The sequence below is a fragment of the Oryctolagus cuniculus genome, chromosome 1 (assembly GCF_964237555.1).
Source record: "Oryctolagus cuniculus chromosome 1, mOryCun1.1, whole genome shotgun sequence".
NCBI lineage: Eukaryota > Metazoa > Chordata > Mammalia > Lagomorpha > Leporidae > Oryctolagus > Oryctolagus cuniculus.
Genome location: NC_091432.1, coordinates 60,159,889 through 60,183,733, shown reverse-complemented (window position 1 = coordinate 60,183,733; position 23,845 = coordinate 60,159,889). Strand labels below are relative to the sequence as shown.

At 41.0% G+C, this 23,845-nt stretch overlaps 1 protein-coding gene and 1 pseudogene across 2 annotated transcripts in view; one reads left to right on the top strand and one right to left on the bottom strand.

Moving 5' to 3' along the window:
• Positions 1 to 100: 100 nt before the first annotated feature.
• The window catches only part of LOC100357801 (interferon-induced very large GTPase 1), a 48,913-nt gene continuing 25,168 nt past the window's right edge, over positions 101 to 23,845 (bottom strand). Inside the window, exons 1-2 of one of the 2 annotated variants that reach the window (XM_008265401.4) lie at positions 15,434 to 15,563; positions 101 to 8,077 (exon numbers count right to left, since the gene is read on the bottom strand). In XM_008265401.4, coding sequence (XP_008263623.1) covers positions 789 to 8,075 — 7,287 coding nt within the window. In that variant the 5' untranslated portion in view covers positions 8,076 to 8,077; positions 15,434 to 15,563 and the 3' untranslated portion in view covers positions 101 to 788. Of the gene's footprint in view, positions 8,078 to 15,433; positions 15,564 to 23,845 lie in introns of those variants that run through there. The other variant, XM_008265392.4, reaches the window with a different exon arrangement.
• LOC127484191 (sterol carrier protein 2 pseudogene) lies at positions 15,471 to 23,647 on the top strand (annotated as a pseudogene).

Genomic DNA, 23,845 nt, shown 5'->3' with positions numbered 1-23,845 from the left:
TCATCTTCCTGTCTTCATTTACCTCTTTCCAATTTTGGTGCGCTCTTACAAACAGACTCTAAATATCATGAAGAATAACACTGTCTAAATGCCAGAGGAATTTATGAATGATCCTTTTTTATTTATACACAATTATTTTAGTTTGAAAATCAAAGGTAGCGGGATACAAGATACTTCTTAGTTAAAAGCTTTTGTGGCTTCATTTAAACAAATATGAGCAACATTCAGCAAATGATAATTGAACATATTGTAGTTTCCAAGAATCAATGATGTGAGATAGGCACAGTGCTGTGCAATTGTTCTGTTTCCATCACTGTTGCAATTTTATCAGATTAGGAGACCTTTCCAACTCTCATCAAGTGTGTTTTCCAGGAAATGAAAGGACAGCAGTCAAGAACACCTGTCTTTCATAATTTTCCTGTTAGATGACTTCTTCTGGAGACATAGTCATCTGACCTGAATCTGAGAATATGCTTAAAGTCCTTTAAAAAGACATAAGATGGAGAGTTATCATTGGTATCTCTTCACTCTGAAGATCCAAGTCATTTGGCTGCCATTCCCTGGACTGTTTTCACTGGTATATTTTGTTTGTAAATCAGAAGGAGTTGGGGCATAAAGACACACAGGAAATCTTCAACTCTTGAACAGATAATGGACTTGTGTTGGCATGTTTCCTTTTTAAAATGGCAGTAGTGGGGTTCTCATTGTGATGAGGAGGTGTGTTAGGGTTGTCCAGGTGCTGTGTCTCTTTTGTTGAGATCCTAGGGCTCTTTTGTGGTCACTGAATGCTACTGTTTTTTCAGGTCATCAAGCACATCCTGCTTTGTGATTATGGCCCAGGCCTCAGGGATTTTACCTTTACCTGTAAATTTTTTCCCATATTTTTCTTCTAGATTTGATCTGAAGTGAGAGACAAACCATTTCCAATAGGGCTGTGTGGATGAATCCGGAGTGATACTCCAAGTGGCATATTCTCCTCCTGCCTGTCTATAGGTCTTGTATGGGATTTCCCGGCCATCACTGAAAACCATGAAGCAATCACTTGCCACCAAACTAGTACAGCAGTCAATGACAAAGGTGTCTGTTTTATGCCATATTCCACCTTTGACAGCCAGAGGACGGTGGAAGGGAACGCTGTGATCTCCCTCATGTGTAGGAATTGTGTTTGTACAGATTGCTTTGCAGCGGGGACATTGTTTCCAGCAGCCACAGAGGTGTTCAGAGAGTATTTTCTCAATTTCAGGAACAATTTCCTCTACTGGTTTACTCAGACAGTGCTCTTCAACTGTCTTCATTGCAGGATCCAAAGCTACACTCATAGCTTCTTTGAGAAATTCCATGTCTTTAATCTCCTGGTGTTCAATGCTTATCAAGTCACTTCGCGGAAAGATCAGTCTGCTCCCCAGCTGATCACAGAACAAATCCAGCCACTCAGATGCAGTGCTGTTTTTGTCTTTAGCTTCTGCTGTGGATTCATGAATAGCAGAGAGCAGGGCATTCTTGATGTCATCTAAACTTAGTTTTAAAAAAGCCTTTATTGTTTCAGCTCCTGTTCCTGAACAGTATTTTCTAATATGGGTTCCAATGTAACTCCTAAAAAATGATTTTGGATCATGAAGGTATTTCCAGTACTTTTCAAAGTTTTCTTCCTCTGCCAGAGAGATGAGAATGTGTTTCTCTAAGTTAGCTCTGTTTCCATTGAATTCAGGGCAATTGTTTCTCATGTCCCCAGCAATTTTAGGGACTATTTTTTCACATATTGTGGTGGACACAGCAGGAGAGAGCTTGTTCCACAGAAAATCAACGAATGTTTTGATGGAGGTTGCACCTTGGCTAGAGATTTTAAAACTCATGAAGAAATCACCTTTCTTACTCTCTAAATAGTTAACAGGATCATTTGCTCTCTTGAATGCCCTGTGCATTTCCTTAAATTTCTGTGAGGCTCTTTCAAATAAATACAAAGCTATGTCAATATTGTATTTATTTGTAAATGAATATCTTTCTTCTGTGGGTGCAGATTTCATTTCCTCATCTATTAGTCTCAGGATGTTATGGAAATAACTTGGATTGTAATCACGCTGTTGCCTCCAAATGTTGTTAATAGTTTCCTCAAATCTTGTAAAGATACAGTTAGTAGTCATATTAATGGATTCTTTATCATGGGCCTCTAACTGCTCTTTGAAAATGTAATATTTCTTACTCATTTTGACATGTCTGTCATAATTTACTTGAAAATTCTTTCCTGAATTTTTACTCAGTATTCCCACCATATTTGTCTCATTTTTGAAATAATCCAAGAGGATGTTTTCAGAATCTACATCAATGGTAGGTTCTTTGACTTGAGGGATAGTTGAAGACACATCACAGACCCATTTTGTCCAAAGTTGATTAAATTTCTCCTGTAATTTTTCCTCACTTAATTCTTTATTCTTTATAGATAAAGCCAATTTCCTGCTCCTTTCCAATAATTCCCTTTCATAGTCTGTTTTTTTCTTATCCAGGCTTTCTTGACTTTTTTTAAAACTAATAAGTTCATTGACTTTTCTTCTACTGTCTGAAATAAGTGTCTCTTTAAGCATTATGAGTTTATGCTCAAAATTTGTTTTCCATTGAACCAGTATTTCACTATCTGTGTCTTCATCAAAAAATTTTTCAAATTCTTGCTTGATGGTTTCATATTTTTCTGTAATTGGAGCCTCTACTGTGCTTGTTGTGAGTGTCTGGATTTTTCCATTCTTAATCTGGTTGGTCAGCTGGTTCTGCAAGTCTAATACATGACTCCTTAATTGCCAGGTCCAGTGGTTATACATGGTTTCAAGTTTGCTCATGGCCACGACCTCCCTGGTGTTCCTAAAACTGAAAATAAAGTTCTCATTCACCAGAGCTCTCCACAAATCTTGAACACGGAATTTTACATCTGATATCTTCATGATGCTTCCTTTGGAATCCTGTTTGGCAGTCATAAGAATACTACTTTTCAGTTCTTGGACATTGTGGCTATAACGAGGATTAGGAGGGGCCATTGGGGGATTGCCATCCCAGAGGTGAGCAAAATAGTACACGTGAGTGTTGACATCAAACTTAATGACATCACTGAAGCGGTCTATGTCTGAGCACTGTTCTTGTTCTGCTGCTAATTTTGCCATTTCATCTAGTCTCTGCTCCAGTCGCCTTCGTCCCTCCATCATTTGATCTTCAGCTGTAACTTCCCCCACGTTCTGATGGACAAACAGGCAACTTGGTGAGATTTTCACCTGTTTCATCCTCAGAAAGGCTTGGACAACTATTTGTAGGATATCCTGCATCTCTGATGGATTCTCTCCAAAAATATTGATCAGAGTCAAGTTTCCAAGTCCAGTGACAAAGGTTGCCAGCTCATTGTCCCTGTTCTGGGATTTATTGCTGAGTTCTGGGGCTCGAAGACCCTCAGTGTCCACAACAAGCACAAAGTCAAAGCCAAGTTCCCCTGTGATTTTCTCCTCTACCTTCAGGAGCTGCATGTAGGCTCCCCGTGTACACCTGCCTGCACTGACTGTGAACTGCAGCCCAAAAAGTGCATTCAGCAGAGTGGACTTCCCTGAGCTCTGCAGGCCAAGGATAGAGAGAACAAACAGCCTTTTGTCTCCAAGTTTCTCAGCAAGCTTGTCAAAAACAGCTGCCACCCACTTTAGAGGCACATAGGAAGCATCCCCATCCATCAGCTCAATGGGAACACCATTTATCATCAGATCTGCAGCAATTTCAGGAAGGGAGAGAAAGAGAATCTCTTTTTTGGAGGAGACTTCTTCTAGAGCTTCATAGATCTGACCAATTTCTCTGAGAAGTTGCTCAACTCCCAATGTACAGTTATTAATCTCAGTGGCTATGGCTTCTATCTCATTTTGCCAGTCTTTCAGAGAAGTGCTCTTTGTTTTTTTCTTCTCTTTTTGTACCAGTAGCCACCATGATTTTTGTTTCTCACGCAGCTTTTCCAAGTGTCCTACAGTCAGATTGTCCAAAAACACACTCAGCCACTGCAAGAAGTAGAGTTTGGTGTGAGTTTGTGAATGTCCCTGGAGAATTTCAAGAACAGATTGCATTAACTCATTGAGAGGAAAGGCTCTGGTCAACTGTTCATGCCGTATCATTTGTTTCTCAGTTTCAATGTCACTCTTGTGTTGTTCAATGCTCCGATTCCCCTTTTCTCTCAGATGGTAGAGTTCTTTGTCCTTCTTACACCAGAGGTGCCAGAGCTGTCCCTGAAGAGGCAATAACTCCTCCTTCATGTGAGATAACTTCTTTTCTGACATGAGGGCCATTAGAATCTGTGCCTTTTCTTTGGCTTCCTTGCAGTCTCTCTGGTCTTCATCAATAAGGAATCCTTGCTTGCGAGCAATTTGGGAACAGTCCTCTAAGCTGAGAGCAGTGTCAGAGGACTCCAACAGATGTCTGATTGCAGTTGTGATCTCCCCTATTAATTCTGCCTCATTTCTATTCCTGATGCCAATTCTCACTCTCCGACCAGAATTATTTGCCATGGTTTTTTCTTTATCATCAAGCAGGAAGATCAAAGGTCGTGATGCCTGGCATAGCTCACGGACAATTTTCCGGTTTTCCTCATTGTTATCAGAAACCGACATGAGGACCACAATGAGAGAAGAGATTTCCTGTAGGAAGCTGAGCTGCTGCGGGTGTTCCTTTGCATCTCCATGAAGATTGGTGAAGGTCACACAGTTGTCAAATCTGCCCTCATCATCCCCCCCAGGACAGAACCAGCAGATTTCCACTACACCCCCCATCAAGAGACAGTCTTTTGTACTTCCTGTGCAGTGGCGGTGAAAAAATGTATTGTGTTTACGCTTACCAAGAAGGCAGTTCATGACTTGAGATTTGGAAGCAGAGAAGCCATTTCCAACTCTAATGAAGGACACAATGGAGGTAGAGACACAACACATCTGCTGATTCTTGTAATTGTTCTTCTTCCCATCTGGTGATTTGCTGACTTGCTGCCAACTTCTCCTGATTTGCCTGAGAGACCAGAGGGAGAATTCAATTTGAGAAGTGCACGGATTTGGCACCAGAAGGGGGAGGGCAAATTGACAAATGGAAAGCTTGGTTAAAATATATTGCCTGGCAAAATCATCTGCACAGTGAAAAATTGCCATCTGAATATCCATTGGGTGAATGTAAGTCTTAGTGGGCTGGTATGGCTTTGTGGCTGAAGGTTTAGTGGAACTAGGTCCATCTTCAAAAAAGTCTTCATATGGATCAAAATCCTCATTTTCTTGATTGGAAGCTCCTGAGTCAACCTGGTGATCTGTGTCTCTATCATCTTTGAAGACCAGGTGTCTCAGGCTGTAATCCAGCATCAGCAGCTTCTGCAGGAAATAAAAGGGAAGGTCCTGTTCAGAGCTGGGCTGGGTGTTGCACACAGAAGTGTTGTAGATCTGATGGAAGTTAGCTCTGCTCATTCTTTTTGGGTAGTAATGCTCTAAGCCTAGCCGCTGCAGTAGGTCTAGGAAGGGTCCATTTTCTATCACCTCCCTTTTTGTATTTTTATTTTCATGTGGTTGTTTCTTCTCATGGAAGACATTTTCCAATTGTTTTCTTACGTCATCCATTTGCAAAGTTGGCTTTGTGGCTTCATAATCCCCATCAATGAGCAACCTCAGGTCTTTCTCTAGATTCTGCCAATCATCATCTACTCTAGGCTTGGTAAGGACATGGGCAACCTCTTCAGACAATGATTGTCCAATGTGTTGTTTCATTAATGCCAGGCGTTGTTTTTTCTCTTCTGGAGAAATAGCTGTGACTCCAACTGTGGCTGTCAGACCTGTGAGCATCAGGAATGCCTGAGCCCTGTAGCTGCAAATACTTTTGAGCTCCTGGTATTTATTCTGGGCAGCCTGCATTTCATTCAGTAGGAAGTTTAACTCGTCACTCCCCAAACACTGAAAAGTATTGTGTACCATTTGATATCCTGCAGCAGCTGCAATGGAAAGTAACAAGAGGTGTGTGTCTGTCTGTCCTGTTTCCTGGAGGTAATTTAAGAAGCAGCTGAAAGCTAAGCTGATTTCATAATTGGCCTTTCTGTGAGCGTCTTCTACTGTCTCTGGGGACTCAGATTTGAACTTCAAGTCCATGAGTTCATTGTAGGTTTTTCTTAGAATTTTAACTAATTCGGAAAATTGGGAGATAGTAACTTGCTCTGGCTCAGTCTCTGCCTGGAAGATCCACTGCATGATGGAGTGAGCCTCAGGAAAGTTTGTCACTTTGTAGATATGTGGATCCAGAAGACTGCACAACTGAGATTTAATAAATTTTGTTTTATAAGTGGGAAACTTCTTGCAAAAACTTACGGTTTTTACTAGAAAATTCTGCAGATCACAATTTGTAAGACATGTGTTAATCCACATGTCATAACCTTTCATTTTTTGATTCAGCATCTGCATGAAATTTATTAATTTTTTAAGCTGCTCTTCAGGAACAGATACTTCCCAGGATTTCACATCTTCTAGGAAAACTGTAGCCTCCTTCCCAGCACTCAGTATTTCCTCCCCATCCTGGATCTGGACATTTAGGCTCGTCACAGCAGCATAGGTGTCTTCCAGGCACTTAGCCACCTGGAGGGCATTCCTAAAATCATTTCTGTGGCTAAAGAGGATGATGTCCCAAATGGGTACTAGCCGATGTCCCCGATCAATGACACACCAGGTTTGATTGCTGGCAACGAGGCCAGCTTTCCATTGCACGAACCCATCTGCTTCTGGTGGGCCACCTGTCTGGGCCACAGACAATTGCACTTTGGTTTGGAGATTTTGGGCAGTTTTTCTCTGAGAGTCTGTTTTTGAATGCGTGTTGGACACATTCCCACCTGCAACAACATTCACTCCAAAGCCACTGTAGCTGCCCATGATGTAGCTATCCAGGGCCTCGGCTGACTGCTGTTTCACTTCTTCCAGTTGCCCACTTTGGAAACCTTCTGAAATGGCCTTCCACCAGTAGATGCCTCCCAGGTGCAGAGGGCCTTGGTTAGCATGAGAGCCAAACCTGTGGAAGAAGTTTTCAGTTCTGCACCTCAGCATGCGGATTTTGTCTGGGCCAGTAGACTGATCCAGGAGGTCTTCAATGCACTTCAGTTCCTGTAGAGCAGCCGTGGATAACTGGAGCTGATCCATGGAGAAGTGACAGGAGGCCAAGGGGATATAGCTGAACTTGGTTGAGCAAAAATAAGAGTGCTCACAATGTGATCTTCGGATTTCCTTGGATTCCGAGTGTTTGCTGTGATCCACACCAGCTTCTAGACTAAATCCCCAACCTCCACCCTTAGCAGATGCAGTTAAGCTGAAGCCCAGCTTCTCTATACTCTGAGTGAACATGGACTGTGCGTGAGAAGAGGTGAATTCTTTTGTTTCCATCCATGTACCCTGCTCAGGGCCAAAGAGTGAGAACTCCTTGGGCACACTGAGTAGTTCCTCTCTCTTCTCCAGCAGGCCCCTTTGTTGGCTGGTTTTGAAAATTCCCTGCAGGGCCAGCCCTCCAGATGCCCATCTCACCAGATCTCTATCTGGGAGGTTTTGCCTGTGGGACAGTGTCCCTTCTGTGACCTTCAGTTGTTTCTGCAAGTTTTCCATGACTTCCTGAAGGGGCTTTTCAGGTGGTGGCCAGTACTCCTCAGGGATCTCCATTGCTTGCCTCAGCTCTGCTTCCCTTCTCCTCACTGCCTCTTCCTGTCTCTGCCTACCTTCTGACAGCAAGTCTCTCAGTCCCTGCAGGGCCTGTTGTGCCTGCATCTGCTTTTGGTTTATCAGCTCCACAGGAGACTGCTCTGACTCTGAAAGACCAGACTGTGACAGTTTCAGCAGTTTCTCCAGGGCCCTTTTCTCCCATGGATGTTGTGCCTGGGATTTCAGCTTCTGGAGTTCCTCTTCATCAAGGTGTTGCAAGGCCTGGGCACAGGTCACACCTAAGTGTTCCTGCAGCTTTGGCAACCAGTCCTCAACAGCCAGTCCAGCTTCTCTCAGTATCTCTTGGAGATCTTGCTTCCTTCCATCTCTGAGCAGATGTTCATCATGGGTGTGTCCTGCTGTGGCCATGGCTGTGTGGAAAACGGAAAACAGGGATTCAGTTAGCCTGACTGCTTCCTGACTCTAGGCGGTATCAGTCTCATGACCAATGGAGTAGGTATAGAAAAGATAATTCCCTCCTTTAAGTGTTCCAACATAGTTTTTTTTTTTTTTTTTTTTTGTTTTTGTTACATATAGAGTTAGACAGTGAGGGAAAGAGAGACAGAGAGAAAGGTCTTCCTTCTGTTGGTTCATCCTCCAAATGGCCACCACGGCCGGCGGTGTGCCGATCCTAAGCCAGGAGCCAGGTGCTACTTCCTGGTCTCCCACGCAGGTGCAGGGGCCCAAGCACTTGGGCCATCTACCACTGCCCTCCCGGGTCTCAGCAGAGAGCTTTGCTGGAAGAGGAGCAACTGGGACTAGAACCCGGCGCCCATATGGGATGCTGGCGCCGCAGGCGGAGAATTAACCAAGTGAGCATGGCGCCGGCCCCAACACATATTTTAAGTGCAAGTCATCATTATGGGTGTTCACAAAATCTATTTTTTTTAATTGCCAGGGTGAGTTGCTGCTTAGCCTGAGTTTGAGTTTGGCACTTATTTCACAGAATGAATTCCATGGAGACTGTTCACCTTTGAAATGAAGTTTGAAAATGTGTGTGAGTTTGAAAGATTGATGTTTATTTTTCAAACAGGAGTAACGGTACCTATCACTTAACTTACCTCTATTTGTTTCTGTAAAACCAGTGTTGGCTGGTTCCATTACCACCTCTCTATGAATTTTTCTTAGGGTGTTTAATAATATGTATTTCTTTTGTTGCCCTTTTATATGCATCACTTTTTATTAGTAAATTAACAACTTTATTACTAGTAATTGCATCCATCAATTCTTGTTGTTTTGACTCTGTAAATTTTCTTTGGCATTACATGGACATAAAGATCTAAAAAGAAATGGTCATTTTCCCAGGTAGGTAGATATGTAATAGAGGCAACATCCTAATAACTAACCACAGTAGCATGTGTTTTACTATGACACAGAGAAATGAGAGATTAATGCATTTTTATGTCCAGGATATTGTGAGGAAAATCCTCATAAGGATGCCATGATGACTTTTTTCCCCTAATAAAGGTGTATTTAAGGAATAAAAACTTTATTCAATTCATAAGTACAACTTTAGGAATATAGTGATTCTTCTCATCATACTTTCCCCTCTACCCACACTCCCACCCCTCATCCTCTTTCCTCTCCCATTCCCAGTCCCATCTGCACTAAGATCCATTTTCAATTAACTTTATACACAGAATACCAACTCTATACTAAACGAGTTCAACAATTTTCACACACAGACACACACACACACACACACACACAAAACTATTCCTCAACAGTCGAGACAAGGGCTGTTCAAAGTCATTGCATCTCGAAGTTAATTTCCTTTCTTTTTTTTTTTTTTTAGAAACTTAATTAACTTTAAAGCAGCACCCAAGAATGATATATCTTTTGAAAGCAGTTAGACATAATTCTAACCTATGAGACATAGGAATATCCTCCACTTAATACATTAAAAGAAAATAGGTCCCTGAGGACACGTTTGATCATTAATTAAGGAAGCACCTAGGGGCCGGTGCAGTGGCGCAGCCAGTTAACGCCCTGGCCTGAAGTGCTGGCATCCCATATGAGTGCTGGTTCTAGTCCTGACTCCTTCTCTTCCGATCCAGCAGTAGAAGATGGCCCAAGTCCTTGAACCCCTGCACCCACATGGGAGATCTGGAAGAAGCTCCTGGCTCCTGGCTTTGGATTGGTGAGGCTTCGGATTGGCATAGCTCTGGCCGTTGGGGCCATCCAGGGAGTGAACCAGTGGATGGAAGACCTCTCTCTCTGTCTCTACCTCTCTATGTTAACTCTGTCTTTCAAGTAAATAAAATAAATCTTAAAAAACAAAAAAAGGAAGCACCTAAGAAAACAGCAATAGAGTTGGACACTTAGGCATAACTAAAACTTATGACATAAGAATATCATCCATGTAATACACTAAAATGAGATAAATCTTTGAGAACAAGTTTTACTGTTAATTCTCATAATACAACTTTTTGAGGACAGAGGTTCTGCATGGGAAGTTAATGCACAGTGACTCCTGTTGTTAATTTAACAATTAGCACTCTTATGTATGAGGTCAGTGATCACTGAGGCTCTTGACATGAGCTGCTTAGGCTATGGAAGCCTTTTGAAACCGCAAACTCTGTCAGTATGTATGTATGTATGTATGTATTTTAAAGACTTATTTATTTGAAAGTCAGAGTTACAGAGAGAGAGAGAGAGGAGAGGCAGAGAACGATAGAGAGGTCTTCTATCTGCTGGTTCACTCCCCAACTGGCCGCTACAGCCGGAGCTGAGCTGGTCAGAAACCAGGAGCCAGGAGCTTCCTTTGGGTCTCCCATGCAGGTACAGGGTCCAAGGACTTGGGACATCTTCTACTGCTTTCCCCAGGCCATAGAAGAGAGCTGGATCAGAAGTGGAGCAGCCAGGACTTGAACCAGCGGCCATATGGGATTTCAGCACTGTAGGTGGCGGCTTTACCTGCCACGCCACAGTGCCAGCCCCTCTGTCAGTATTTGGACGAGGCCATAAGCAAAGTGGAAGTTCTCTCTTCCCTTCAGAGAAAAGTACCTCCTGCTTTAATGACCATTTCTTTGACTGGGGTCTCACCCACTGAGGTCCTTCATGTAGGACATTTTTTACCACAATCTCATGGACTTTTCTACCACACTAGAATGCTTTAAGGGCTGATTTATGTGGTCAGAGTTATATGCATCACTTTTGTGCCTTTTCCCTCTAGGTTGATTTTTTTTTCATTGAAAGCAGAATAACAGAGTGAGAGGGAGAGGCAGAGAATAGAGAGAGTTTCCACTTGCTGGTTCACTCCAAAAGTTTGCTGGACCAGGCCAAAGCCTAGGAGCCAAGTATTCCATCTGAATCTCTCATATGGGTGACGAAAACCCTAGCACTTGTGCCATAATATCCTCCCTCTGAATTGCATTGGCAAGGAGCTGCATCAGAGGTAGTAGAGCTGGTACTCACACTGGTACTGTGATGTTGGATGCAGGCTCCTTAAGCAACAGCTTAACTCACTAGCCACAACATCTACCCCACTTCTTACACTTTCTCTTTTCTTACTTAATATTTTCTTTGTTACATGCAAAACTATTTATGTCATCTACATCTTTGTATATAGACTAAATGTTATCCGGTACCCAATATCTTATCAGTGTTATGCTTTCTCTTTAAATTTTCTTAATGACATATCCTTGGATCACAAATGAGATAGGATTTTACATGTTTCAACTTCATGCATCGTTCAGGTTTCCCTTCCTCACTCGGTTTCTGTCCTACTAAATGATACTGTGGTACTTCTAGCAATGGGTGTCCTACTCATCCCTTTTCTTCTTAAGATGAACTTAATATACTATATGTTTTTCCTTTTAAAAAAGTTTATTTTGAAGGGAGAGGCGAGGCAGAGGCAGAGGCAGAGAGAGAGAGAGAGAGAGAGAGAGAGAAAGAGAAAGAATCTTCCAAATGGCCAGGAGATTCATCTGGTTTTCTATATGGGTGCTCTGGCCAAAACACTTGGAACATCTTCTACTGTTTTCCCAGGAGCATTAACAGGGAGCTGGACTGAACCTGGAGCAGGCCTGACTCAAACCAGCACCCATATGGAGTTCTGGTGTTGCAGGCAGTGACTTAACCCACGGTACAACACTGGCCCCATACACTGTATCTTTTCAATTTATCCTCTTAAACCTATTTCTTATTTGTCCCTTGCCAGCGCTGCCTGATTTTGTCTTCCTCGCATCTTTATTGGATTGCTATAATAGTCAGCCCATTTATATGTCAACTCTAAAACTCATGTTGTTTGGGGCTGGTGTCATGGTGACATGGGTTAAGCCATGGCCTGTGACACCAGCATCCCATAATGGGTGCTGGTTTGTGTCCTGGCTGCTGTACTTCTGATCCAGCTTCCTACTGATGCACCTAGGAGAGCAGTGTAAGATGGCCTGTTTTTTTTTTTTTTTTTTTTGACAGGCAGAGTGGATAGTGAGTGAGAGAGACACAGAGAAAGGCCTTCCTTTTTGCCGTTGGTTCACCCTCCAATGGCTGCTACGGCCGGCGCACTGCGCTGATCTGAAGGCAGGAGCCAGGTGCTTCTCCTGGTCTCCCATGGGGTGCAGGGCCCAAGCACTTGGGCCATCCTCCACTGCCTTCCTGGGCCACAGCAGAGAGCTGGCCTGGAAGAGGGGCAACTGGGACAGAATCCAGCGCCTCGACCAGGACTAGAACCCGGTGTGCCGGCGCTGCTAGGTGGAGGATTAGCCTATTGAGCCGCGGCGCTGGCTGGGACTAAGTTCTTAGGCCTCTATACCTACCTGGGAGACCCAGATGAAATTCCTGGCTTCAGCCTCTCCCAGCCCTGGCTATTGTGGCCATTTGAGGAATGAACCAGAGGATGGAAGATCTTGCTCTCTGTTTCTCCCTCTCTCTCTCTCTCTAACTCTGCCTTTCAAATAAATAAATAAATCTTTTAAAAAACCCTCATGTTTAATTTACCTGTTGTTGTTACAATATTAAGAGGTGGTACCTTTGAAAGATAATTGGAAAAAATAGAAAGATAATTGAGGGTTTTGAAAGATGTGCCCTATTTTGCCTTTTTCCACTTTTGCCTTCCACAAGTATTGATGTAAGAAGAAGATCCTCACCAGATGTCAGCATTGTTTTCTTGGGTTTCCTAGCCTTCAAAAGTGTGGACCAACAAATTTCTGTTCAATATCAATACTTCGGCAACAGTTATTTTGTTAATAACATCACAAATTAGACTAAGGCAGAAATTGGTACCAGATAAGTGTGATGTTGCTGTAACAAATACATAAAATTATGGAAGTAACTTTTGAAGTAGGTAATGGGTAAAATGCTGGAAGAATTTGAAGCAATAGGCTAGAGGAGCACTATATTTAAAGGAATGGAGGATTAAGGACAATTATTGCTAGGGCTCAGGGAAAATCTAAAACTTCCTAGAGATTACTTAAGTGACTATGATCAGAATTTTGATAGAAATATGGAGTGTAAAGACAATTCTGATGAAGTAAAGAGCAATTCTCAAATCTTAGATGGAAATGAGGAATGAGATGTTTGAAACAGGAGAAAAGGCCATTCTTGTTAAAAGAGCCAAAGAACCTGGCTAAACTGTGTCCTTGCCTGAGGGCTTTATGAAAAGCAGAAATTAGGAGGAATAAACTAGCTTATTTTATCAGAAAAAGTCTCTAAGCAGCAAAGTGTTTCATCTTCTGCATGGCTTCTCAACTACATATAGTAAAATGTGAGAAAAGAGAATAGCTTAACGAAATTATTTATAATGAAAGGAAAAGAAGAATTTAAGGATTTGGCCATGAAAATAATAATAAAATATGTGTTTAGTAGAGAAAGTCAAAGGTGTGGTCAAGGACCATTTGATAAATAAATTAATAATGGATGGAAGGATGACATTATATATTCATCACTACAAAGAGAATGACAGAAGCATTTTAGAATCTTTGAGGTTGCCACTCCCATAACAGGCCCAGAATGCTAGGGCCTTCAGAGCAGTAAGGGTTCTAGAGTGGTACCCAAGGTGCTTATAGGAAATGAGCACCTGCTGCCCTTGCTGCATCAAGTATCAGCTCCCTGTATTCTTGTGTAGCTCTCCTTGACCACCCCACTTATGATTAATGTGGGCCTTGGTGGGCCTTTGATCACCATTCCTTAAAGTACAAACAATCAACCTTGGCGGCATCTACATGGCACTGATTATGCAGACAGATAGGGTATATGAATTGTTGATTAATGATTGCCTCCATCTAGATTACAAAGGATGCTTCCAAGGTATGTTACAAGGGCAGATCCATTGAAGAGATTCTCCACTAGGCCTAGTAGAGCCATAAGGGAAGGACTGCCCTGAGATTTGAGAAGTGAAGAACCACCAATGTACAGTGCCAGCCTGGGGGAGCTACAGGCATGAGACTCCAAAGTAGGTGAGCTGTATGGACCAACGTCAGCAATGCCAAATGGTCATGGCTGCCTGAGGTCTTGGTTTCCCATCACAGTACACCCTGATGAAGGAAATGGAGTCAGAACATTATTCTCAAACTTTAGGGTTTAGACTTACTTGGGACCTGTTTCTCCTTTCTTCTTTCTTGTTGCTCCATTTTGGAAAGAGAATGTTTATACTGCATCTGCCCCACCATTGCATTTTGGAAGTAGGTAATTGTTAGATTTTATGGATTCACAGTTGAAGAGTAATTTACTTAGAATGCATTGTTTTTTTTTTTATTTTCTGCTATATTTGATTTAGATGATTCTCTGGACTTGGACCATGTTAACATTTTATTGGGGCTATTGGGATGGAATGAATGTATTTTGTATATGAGCAGGATATAGTTTTGAGAGGACAGTGTTGAAATGCTATATGAATGTTTGTCTCCTTCATTTGTATTTGATTGCCATTTTAACAGTATTGAGAAGTTGGACTTTAGATTGTGCCATAATTAATGTCATTATAAAAGACATGATTAATGCCCATTATAAAAGTGTGAATTTGGCTGTTTTTGTGTGTGGTTTTTTTTTTTTTTTTTTTTTTTTTTTTTTTTTTTTTTTTTTGCCTCTTTTCCCTTTCTCTTTCAGCCATGTGATAACTGAGTAAAAAGTTGCTCAGCAGGTGCTGGGAACTTCGTTTTAGATTTCTCAGCTTTGAAAGCTGTGAGCCAGTAAGAGTCTGTTCATTACAAATTACTCAGTCTCATGTATTCTGTTATAGTAACACAAATGGACTAAGATATTATCTTGTATTCATTTTCACGTTGTGATTTCCATCTTTCCCATTGTCACTGAAATTTGAATCTAGACTTTCATGGTAGACTCAGCAATTCAAACCAACATTTTCAGCTGAAGACACCTAAGATAGCTAAATAAAATTCTAAGACAAAGTCTTTAAAGCCTCAAAGAGTTTGCTGGATAGTGCAGTGTATCTTACAGAAGAGATAGATTATAATAAGCAATAATGACTTAAAAATTTCCTATATATTAGACAAAATTAGAACCTTGGCAAATACCAAGCAAGAAAAATGAAAGAAATTTACACTCAGGTATAACAGTGAAACTGGAGGAGAAGAAACAAAACAACACAAATTATTCAGAGGAAGAGAGAGTCTGCCTATAAAACGTTTACAGCAAGAGCTGACTTTTAAGCATCTCTTAGTGGAAGCCAGAAGATAGGGAACTATAATAATAAAACACTGAAGGACGTTATTGACATAAAAATTCTACATAAGGGTGACATATCCTTAAAGAATTCTGGTGGATACTTAGGCTTCAGAGGAGCTGTAGTTGTCACACTGCAAGATGGATTTTCCCGAAGCTGCCTGTTCTTTTGGAACCCATCATATTGAGTCTCCTCCAACCAGCTCTTCAGATGATGGAATTAAGGTCCATCTTGTCTATAAGGAGGTTGAGAAGAAGCTTGAAGAGGAAGGAGAACAATTTGTGAAGAAAAGTGGTGATGTTTTGCCTTCCAAGGTGAACAATGGCCCTGGGGTACAGAAGCCACCTGGGTGGTGGATGTGACTAATGGCAAAGGATCCCTGCTTCCTAATTCAGATGACAAGGCTGATTGTGCAGTCCCCATGGCTGACTCAGAACTACAGACTCAATTCTCAGTTCGCCTTATTTAAAGGCAACAAAATCACTGGTGACTTCAGTCTGACTATGAAGTTACAAAATCTTCAGCTTCCATCAGGCAAGGCTGAGCTGTGATCCCCCTTTGGATACGTCTGAAAATCTAGATGAGATATAGAAATATATATCAACGTATTTCATTCTCAGAACTGAAACTGAAACATTGGTAGTGTCTTTAAGTGTGTATGACCAATCTTTTCCTAAGCTCTAGGTAAATAGAGTGATGATATACTACTGCTTTGCTGAATTGTGAACAACTGCGTGTTACAAAGTTAATATGGTAATTATGGTTTGGGGTAAAACTGAGTTTCAGAATATAATTAGGAACAGTAAAAATCCAGAAACTATGCGAACAAAAGTGCTTAATTTGCTTGAAAAGTATATTTAAGGATTATTCTGCTGAAGATCTAATGTAAAAGGTTTTTTGGAAGAATTAGGGAATAAGCAGAATATAAATAGCTGGTCAGTAATCAATGTGTACTTAATGACCTCATTCAGTTTCTCATTTGTAATTCTTAAATTTTTTACAGGGATTTAAAAAAATTTAAATTTTATTTCATTCCAGTGGAAATGATATTCCTGAATTAAATAGAAGGAATATAATCAGAGCTTTAGAAAAAATCTGTAGCTACACAGAGGCTTGTTTTTAAAATAAAGATAATTTTTTAAAAAATTATTTATTTATTTGAAAGTCAGATTTACACAGAGAGAGAGGAGAGGCAGAGAGAAAGAGAAAGGTCTTCCATCCACTGGTTCATTCCCCAGTTGGCTGCAATAGCTGGAGCTGTGCTGATCCGGAGCCAGGGGCCAGGAGATTGTTCCAGGTCTCCCATGGAGCTGCAGGGCCCAAGGACTTGGGCCACCTTCTACTGCTTTCCCAGGCCTTACCAGACAACTGGATCTGAAGTGGAGCAGCTGGGATAGGAATCGGCACCCATATGAGATACCAGCACTGTAGGTGGTGGCTTTACCCGCTACCCCACAGTGCTGGTCCCATAAGGGAAAAATAATTTAAAAATGGATTTCCTTGTTAAAAAAATCAGTGTATTAGAGTCATAAATGATGTTGTTAAAAGTAAGTGAACAAATGAAGTTTGTTTTGAGATGCACAGTTCTCAAATTATTTGACAAATTTATAGAACTCTCAGGATTTGACATTGAGTGCCGTTTCAAGTACCAGTTGCTCTACTTCTGATCCAGATCCCTGTACCTGGGAAAGCAATGGAAGATAGTCCAAGTGCATGGGAAACTAGATGGAGTTTCTGGTTCCTGGCTTTGGTCTGGCCCAGCCCTGGCTGTTGTAGCCATTTGGGGGAATGAACCATGGATAGAGAATACCTCTACCTTGCTCCCTCACTTTCCCCCTCTCCCTCTCCATCTCTCCTCTACCTCTACCTAGTTAGAATTACTACTTCTAATTAAAATAATAAGAGTGTACAACTGACAAAATAATAGGGAAAAATTAAATAAAATGCTTGGTTATGACTTTCTCTGTCTTAGTCTGTGTGTCTATAACAAAATCCTGCAGACTGGATGAGTTATAAATAGTAGAAATTCATTTCTTACACTCTGCAGGCTGGGACATCCAAGATAATGGTGCTAGCAGGTTCAGTGTCTTATGAGGGCCAGGTCTTTGCTGGCACCTTGTTTGTGTCCTTACATAACAGAAGGTGGCTGGGCAAAGATCAAAAAAGGATCTAGCATGTTCTCTCTGCCCTTTTATAAGTCATTGAAGTGTTCATGAGGATGACATCCTCTTAATTACTTTCCAAAAGGTTACATGTAGGCCCAGCATTGTAGAATAGCAGCAACCCCAGCATCCCATATGGGCCCTGGTTTGAGTCCCAGCTCTCCACTTTCAATCCAGCCCCCTGCTGATGCTCCTGGGAAAGCAGTGGAAGATGGCCCAAGTAGTTGGGCCCCTGCATACCTTTGGGAGACCTGGAGGAAGCTCCTGACTTCTGGTTTTGGCCTGGCCCAGCCCTAGCTATTGCAGCCCTTTTGGGGAATGAACTAACAGATGGAAGATCTCTGTCTCTCTTTCTCTCTTTGTTTAACTCTGCCTTTCAAATATATAAAATAAAAAAGCTTACATGTATTCATACCGTTATAATAGGAATTAGGTTTTATTTTTTACAAAAGATTAATTTATTTGAAAGGCAGAGAGAGAGAGAGAGAGAAAGGGAGAGAAATATCTTCAACTGCTGGTTCATTCCTAAAACACCCACAGCAGTTAGTGATGGGCCAGGCCAATGCCAATAACCATTAACTCTCCAGATCACCCATGTTGGGGGCAGGACTTTCAGTGCTTTAGCCATGGTCTGTCACGTCCCAGGGTGCATATTAGCAGGAATCCAGAAATGGAAGCAGAGGCAGGATTCAAACCGAGGCACTCTCAATATGTGTTATAGTCATAACAAGTAGCAGCTTAACCACTGTACTATAATATCTTGCCCCCCTTTTTGGGGGTCATAAAGTTTTGATATATGTTTTGGGGGGCATTTAGTGTGTAACAGTGGTGTATCAAAATTTATGGGACACAATGAAAACAGTGGCTAGAAGGAAGCTTACAGCATGAAATGCATGTGTTAGAAAAGAAGAAAGATCTGAAATGAGTGACATAGCATTTATCTTAAAATGAGGAGAAATTAAACCCAAAGAATCAGCATGAAAGATAAAAAGTAAATGCCAGAACCACTAACAATGAAAATGAAATCAATAGAGAAAATCAATATTGCATAGATCTAAGACTTTAAAAAGATTAATATGTATAACATAGTTCAACAGAAGCAAAGACACAAATTATCAATACCAGAAATGATAGTAAGACCATCAGTACTGATCATATAGATATCAAAAAGATAGTGAAGGCACATTGTGAACATCTGTATATTCACAGATTTGATAACCTAGATGAAATAGTCCACTTTCTTGAAAGATACAGTTTTACACAAGAAGAAATAGAAAATCTGAATAAGCCTTTGGATATTAAAGACGTTGAACCAAAAAAGAATAATCTTTCAAAACAGGAAGCACCATGACCAGTTTGGGTCACTGATAATTTGTGGCAATCTTTTTTAAAAATATTTATTTACTTATTTGTATTTGAAAGGCAGACAAAAGAGTGAGGGAGGGAGGGAAGGAAATAGGGAGGGAGAGAGAGAGAGAGAATGAGATTTTACATCTGCTGGTTTACTTCCCAAATGGCTACAACAACTAAAGCTGGATCATGCTGAGAACCCGGAGCTTGGAGCTTCTTCCGGGTCTCCCGCATGGGTTCAGAAGGCAAGGGACTTGGGCCAACTTCCGCTGCTTCCTCAGGTACATTGGCAGGGAGCTGGATTGGAAGTGCAGCAACTTGGACTCAAGCAGGCATCCATAAGGAATACTGGAGCTGCAGGCAACAACTTATTAAGCCACTATGCCACAATGTCAGCCCCAAATTATGCCAATCATTGAAGAATAAATTATACAAATCCCCTGTGCTCTATATAAAAGCATAGGGACTACTTTCTGACTAATTTCGAGAAGCCAGAATTACCTTATTGTCAAAACCAGACAAAGACATTATGAAAAAAATTTAAACCAATATATATGGCATGAACAAAATATTAGCAAATTAAGTCAGATAATAAATAAAAGGATTATATACTATTATCAAATATTTATCTCAAGTATGCAAAAAGTGTGTCAAAATTAAAAATCAATGTAATATATCAACAGACTAAAGAAGAAAACATTATGATTACCCATAAATACAGAAAAAGAATTTTATAGAGTCTAGCATCTAATCATGGTAAAACTCTCAGCAAACTTGCAAAGTAGGGTAAAATTCTTCAACCTCTTAAAGGCAGAGATTGACCAAGTGAAAAAAATGTAGAATGCAACTGTATGCAGTCTGTAAGAGAATAATTTAGATCTAAAAGTACAAATAAATAAAAAGTAAAAGGATGGGGAAGGCATTGGGTCTAGCAGTTAATACAATGCTTAAGATGCCTGCATTTTTCTTTGGAGTATCTGGGTTCAATAACCAGCTCCAACTCCAGACTTCAGCTTCTTGCTCAAGCATACCCTTAGAGGCAATGGTGATGGCTCAAATAATTGTGTTCCTGCCATTCATATGGGAAACCTGGATTGAGTTCCTGACTCTTCACTTTTCCACAACCCAACCTCATCTCTCCTCCTACCCCATCTCTTAAACAAATAAGTAAATTTTAAAAAATGAAAGTTTGGAAGAAGATGTTTGAGACAAATAATAACCAGATGAGAACTTGGTTGTCTATTCTAATATCAGATGAAACAGACTTCAAGTCAAAAAATTTTATATGAGATAAATATATTAAATATTGACCACATTGTGAATGCATCAAGAAGATATAATAACTATAGGGGTAGTGTTTTTCCTGGCCATTAAGTCATTGGTTGGGATGCATGCATCCCAAATCAGATTATTTGGGTTTAATTCCAAGCTCTGGCCCTTGGTTCCAGATCCCTGCTAATGAAGACCCTAGGAAGCAGCAGGTAGTGGTTCAAGTAGTTGCATTTATGCGCCTATGTGGGAGACATGGATTGAGTTTCTAGCTCTCAGCTTTGGCCTCTGGTCTTTGTAGGCCTTTGAGGGAATAAACCAGTGAATGGCAGCTCTGTTTCTGTTTTTGTTTCTGTCTGTCTCTCTCAATGTATCTCTGCCTCTCCAGTATACAAGTAAAAGATTTAAGTACTGAGTTCTAAAATGTATGAAGCAAAAATTGAGAGAATTGAAGTGAGTAACAGAGAGTTCTACAATAATAGTGAGATTTTAATACCTCATTCAGACAGGGGGCGGAGCCAAGATGGCGGAATAGTGAGGGCGCGCACCGATAGTCCGGGAAAATTTAGTTTAATAAAAGGGGAGTTACGGTAGCTGCAGAAAATAGAACCAAAAAATTGCAGGGGAAACCCTTCTGGATGGAACAGGCATGAATTGGAGGACCTACTGGGAGAACAAGGTCGCCCACCGCGCGGAAGCCAAGTCGCGGGACCGAGCCGCAGAAGCCCCAGGGTCTACGCGACAGTGCTCCAAGGGGAGTGCATGCCACACAGACAACAGCGGGGAGACTTGGGACGCTCAGGGCTCCGAGTCCACACATCGGCGCTGGAAGGGGAGGTGAGCTCAATAACCCGAGACATTGGTGGGGAAACGGGGGTCAGATTCTAGAGGGGGGCCGGAAAGTGCAGCAAACTCACTACCAGAAAGAAGGGAAAAAAAAAGCTTCGGGGTTTCTCTTCCCCCTAACCTTGCAAAGGTTACAAGGCTGCAACCCTTGAAGAATACCCAAGAGACAAAGAGCAGGCCTCCTCTTTGGATTTACATATCAATGGGGGAGAGTTAAGGAACTGAGTCACTACAATTCAGTAGCCTAGGCAACCCAGTGGGAGTCCAGAGGAGCCAAAGACTGGAAGCTAAATACCATCAATGCTGCACAGCCCTGCCCTGCAGTGTTACTTACCCCCTGAATAAATAAAATAAATAAATAAATAAATAAAAAGAGATTTACCACACATAACCTGAGGGTGTCACCTTTGCACACCCTTAACCAGGAAGAACCAGGCAGAGCTCTCAGGCCGCACCCATCTCAAGCCTCCAAGGCTCCTCCAACAGCAGGCAGTCCACTTAACACGGACACAGTATAAAAAAAAAAAAAAAAAGAAAAAAAAAAACGCACAGTGACGCAAGAAGAATTAACTATGCCGAGTAACAAACACAGAAATAGAGGGAGCAAGATCAACGATGACACTATGATGCCTCCAAATAAGCAAAACACCCCAAGCCAAGAGTATGAAGATGATGAGATAGAAGAAATGCAAGATACGGATTTCAAAAAATTTATGATAAGAACATTTAGAAGTTTTCAAAAGCAAATCCTTGAACTACAGAAATCCTTAATGGACAAGATTGAAAATCTCTCTCGTGAAAATGAAATTTTAAGGAAGAGTCAAAATGAAACTCAGAAACTAGTAGAACAGGAAAGTGTAATAGTCAAGAGAAATCAAAATGAAATGAAGAGCTCAATAGATCAAATGACAAACACATTAGAAAGCCTTAAAAACAGAATGGGTGAAGCAGAAGAGAGAATATCGGACTTAGAAGATAGAGCACAGGAAAACATACAGTCAAACCAAAGAAAAGAAGAGGAAATTAGAAACCTAAAAAATATTGTTGGGAATCTACAGGATACTATTAAAAAAACCAACATTCGAGTTCTAGGAGTTCCTGAAGGCATGGAGAGAGAGAAAGGATTGGAAGGCCTTTTTAGTGAGATACTAGCAGAGAACTTTCCAGGTTTGGAGAAGGACAGAGATATCCTAGTACAGGAAGCTCATAGAACCCCCAATAAACATGACCAAAAGAGATCCTCACCACGACACGTGGTAATTAAACTTACCACAGTGAAACATAAAGAAAAGATCCTAAAATGTGCAAGAGAGAAACGTCAGATTACTCTCAGAGGATCTCCAATCAGACTCACAGCTGACTTCTCATCAGAAACCCTACAAGCCAGGAGGGAATGGCGAGACATAGCACAGGTGCTAAGAGAGAAAAATTGCCAGCCCAGAATATTATATCCTGCCAAGCTCTCATTTGTGAATGAAGGTGAAATAAAGACCTTTCATAGCAAACAGAAATTGAAGGACTTTGTGGCCACTCGTCCGGCCCTGCAAAAGATACTTAAAGATGTGCTACACTCAGAAACACAGAAACACGGCCATCAATATGAAAGAAGGGAAAGCAAGAAAACCTACCAGTAAAAGAGCATGGGAAGCTCAAGCATATACTAGAAAATATTTCCGGGAAAATGGCAGGGCAAAGTTACTACGTATCAATTGTCACATTGAACATTAATGGTCTGAATTCTTCAGTTAAAAGACACCGTTTGGCTGACTGGCTCACAGAACACAACCCAACTATTTGTTGCCTACAAGAAACACATCTCTCTAACAGAGATGCATGCAGACTGAAAGTGAAAGGTTGGAAAAAGATATTCCATGCCAACAGAAACCAAAAAAAAGCAGGTGTAGCCATATTAATATCAGACAAAATAAACTTTAATACAAAAACTGTTAAGAGAGACAAAGAGGGACACTATATAATGATTAAGGGTTCAATTCAACAGGAAGATGTAACTATTATAAATGTATATGCACCTAATTACAGGGCACCGGTCTATTTAAAAGATATGTTAAGGGACTTAAAGGGAGATTTAGATTCCAATACAATAGTACTGGGGGACTTCAATACTCCACTCTCAGAAATAGACAGATCATCCGGACAGAAGATCAACAAGGAAACAGCAGATTTAATTGACACTATTGCCCAAATGGATCTAACAGATATCTACAGAATTTTCAACCCTACATCTACAGACTTCACATTCTTCTCAGCAGCGCATGGAACCTTCTCTAGGATTGATCACATACTAGGCCATAAAGCAAGTCTCAGCAAATTTAAAAGAATTAGAATCATACCATGCAGCTTCTCAGACCACAGCGGGATGAAGCTGGAAATTAGCAACTCAGGAAACCCCAGAAAGTATGCAAACACATGGAGACTGAACAACATGCTCCTGAATGAACACTGGGTCATTCAAGAAATCAAAAGAGAAATCAAAAACTTTCTGGAAGTAAATGAAGACAACAACACAACATATCAAAACTTATGGGATACAGCAAAAGCAGTATTGAGAGGCAAATTTATAGCAATAGGTGCCTATAGCAAGAAATTGGAAAGATACCAAATAAATGAGCTTTCAGCGCACCTCAAGGACCTAGAAAAACTGCAGCAAACCAAACCCAAATCTAGTAGGAGAAGAGAAATAATTAAAACCAGAGAAGAAATTAACAGGATTGAATCCAAAAAAACATTACAAAAAATCAGCCAAGCGAGAAGCTGGTTTTTTGAAAAAATAAACAAAATTGACACCCCATTGGCCCAACTAACTAAAAAAAGAAGAGAAAAGACCCAAATCAATAAAATCAGAGATGAAAAAGCAAATGTAACAACGG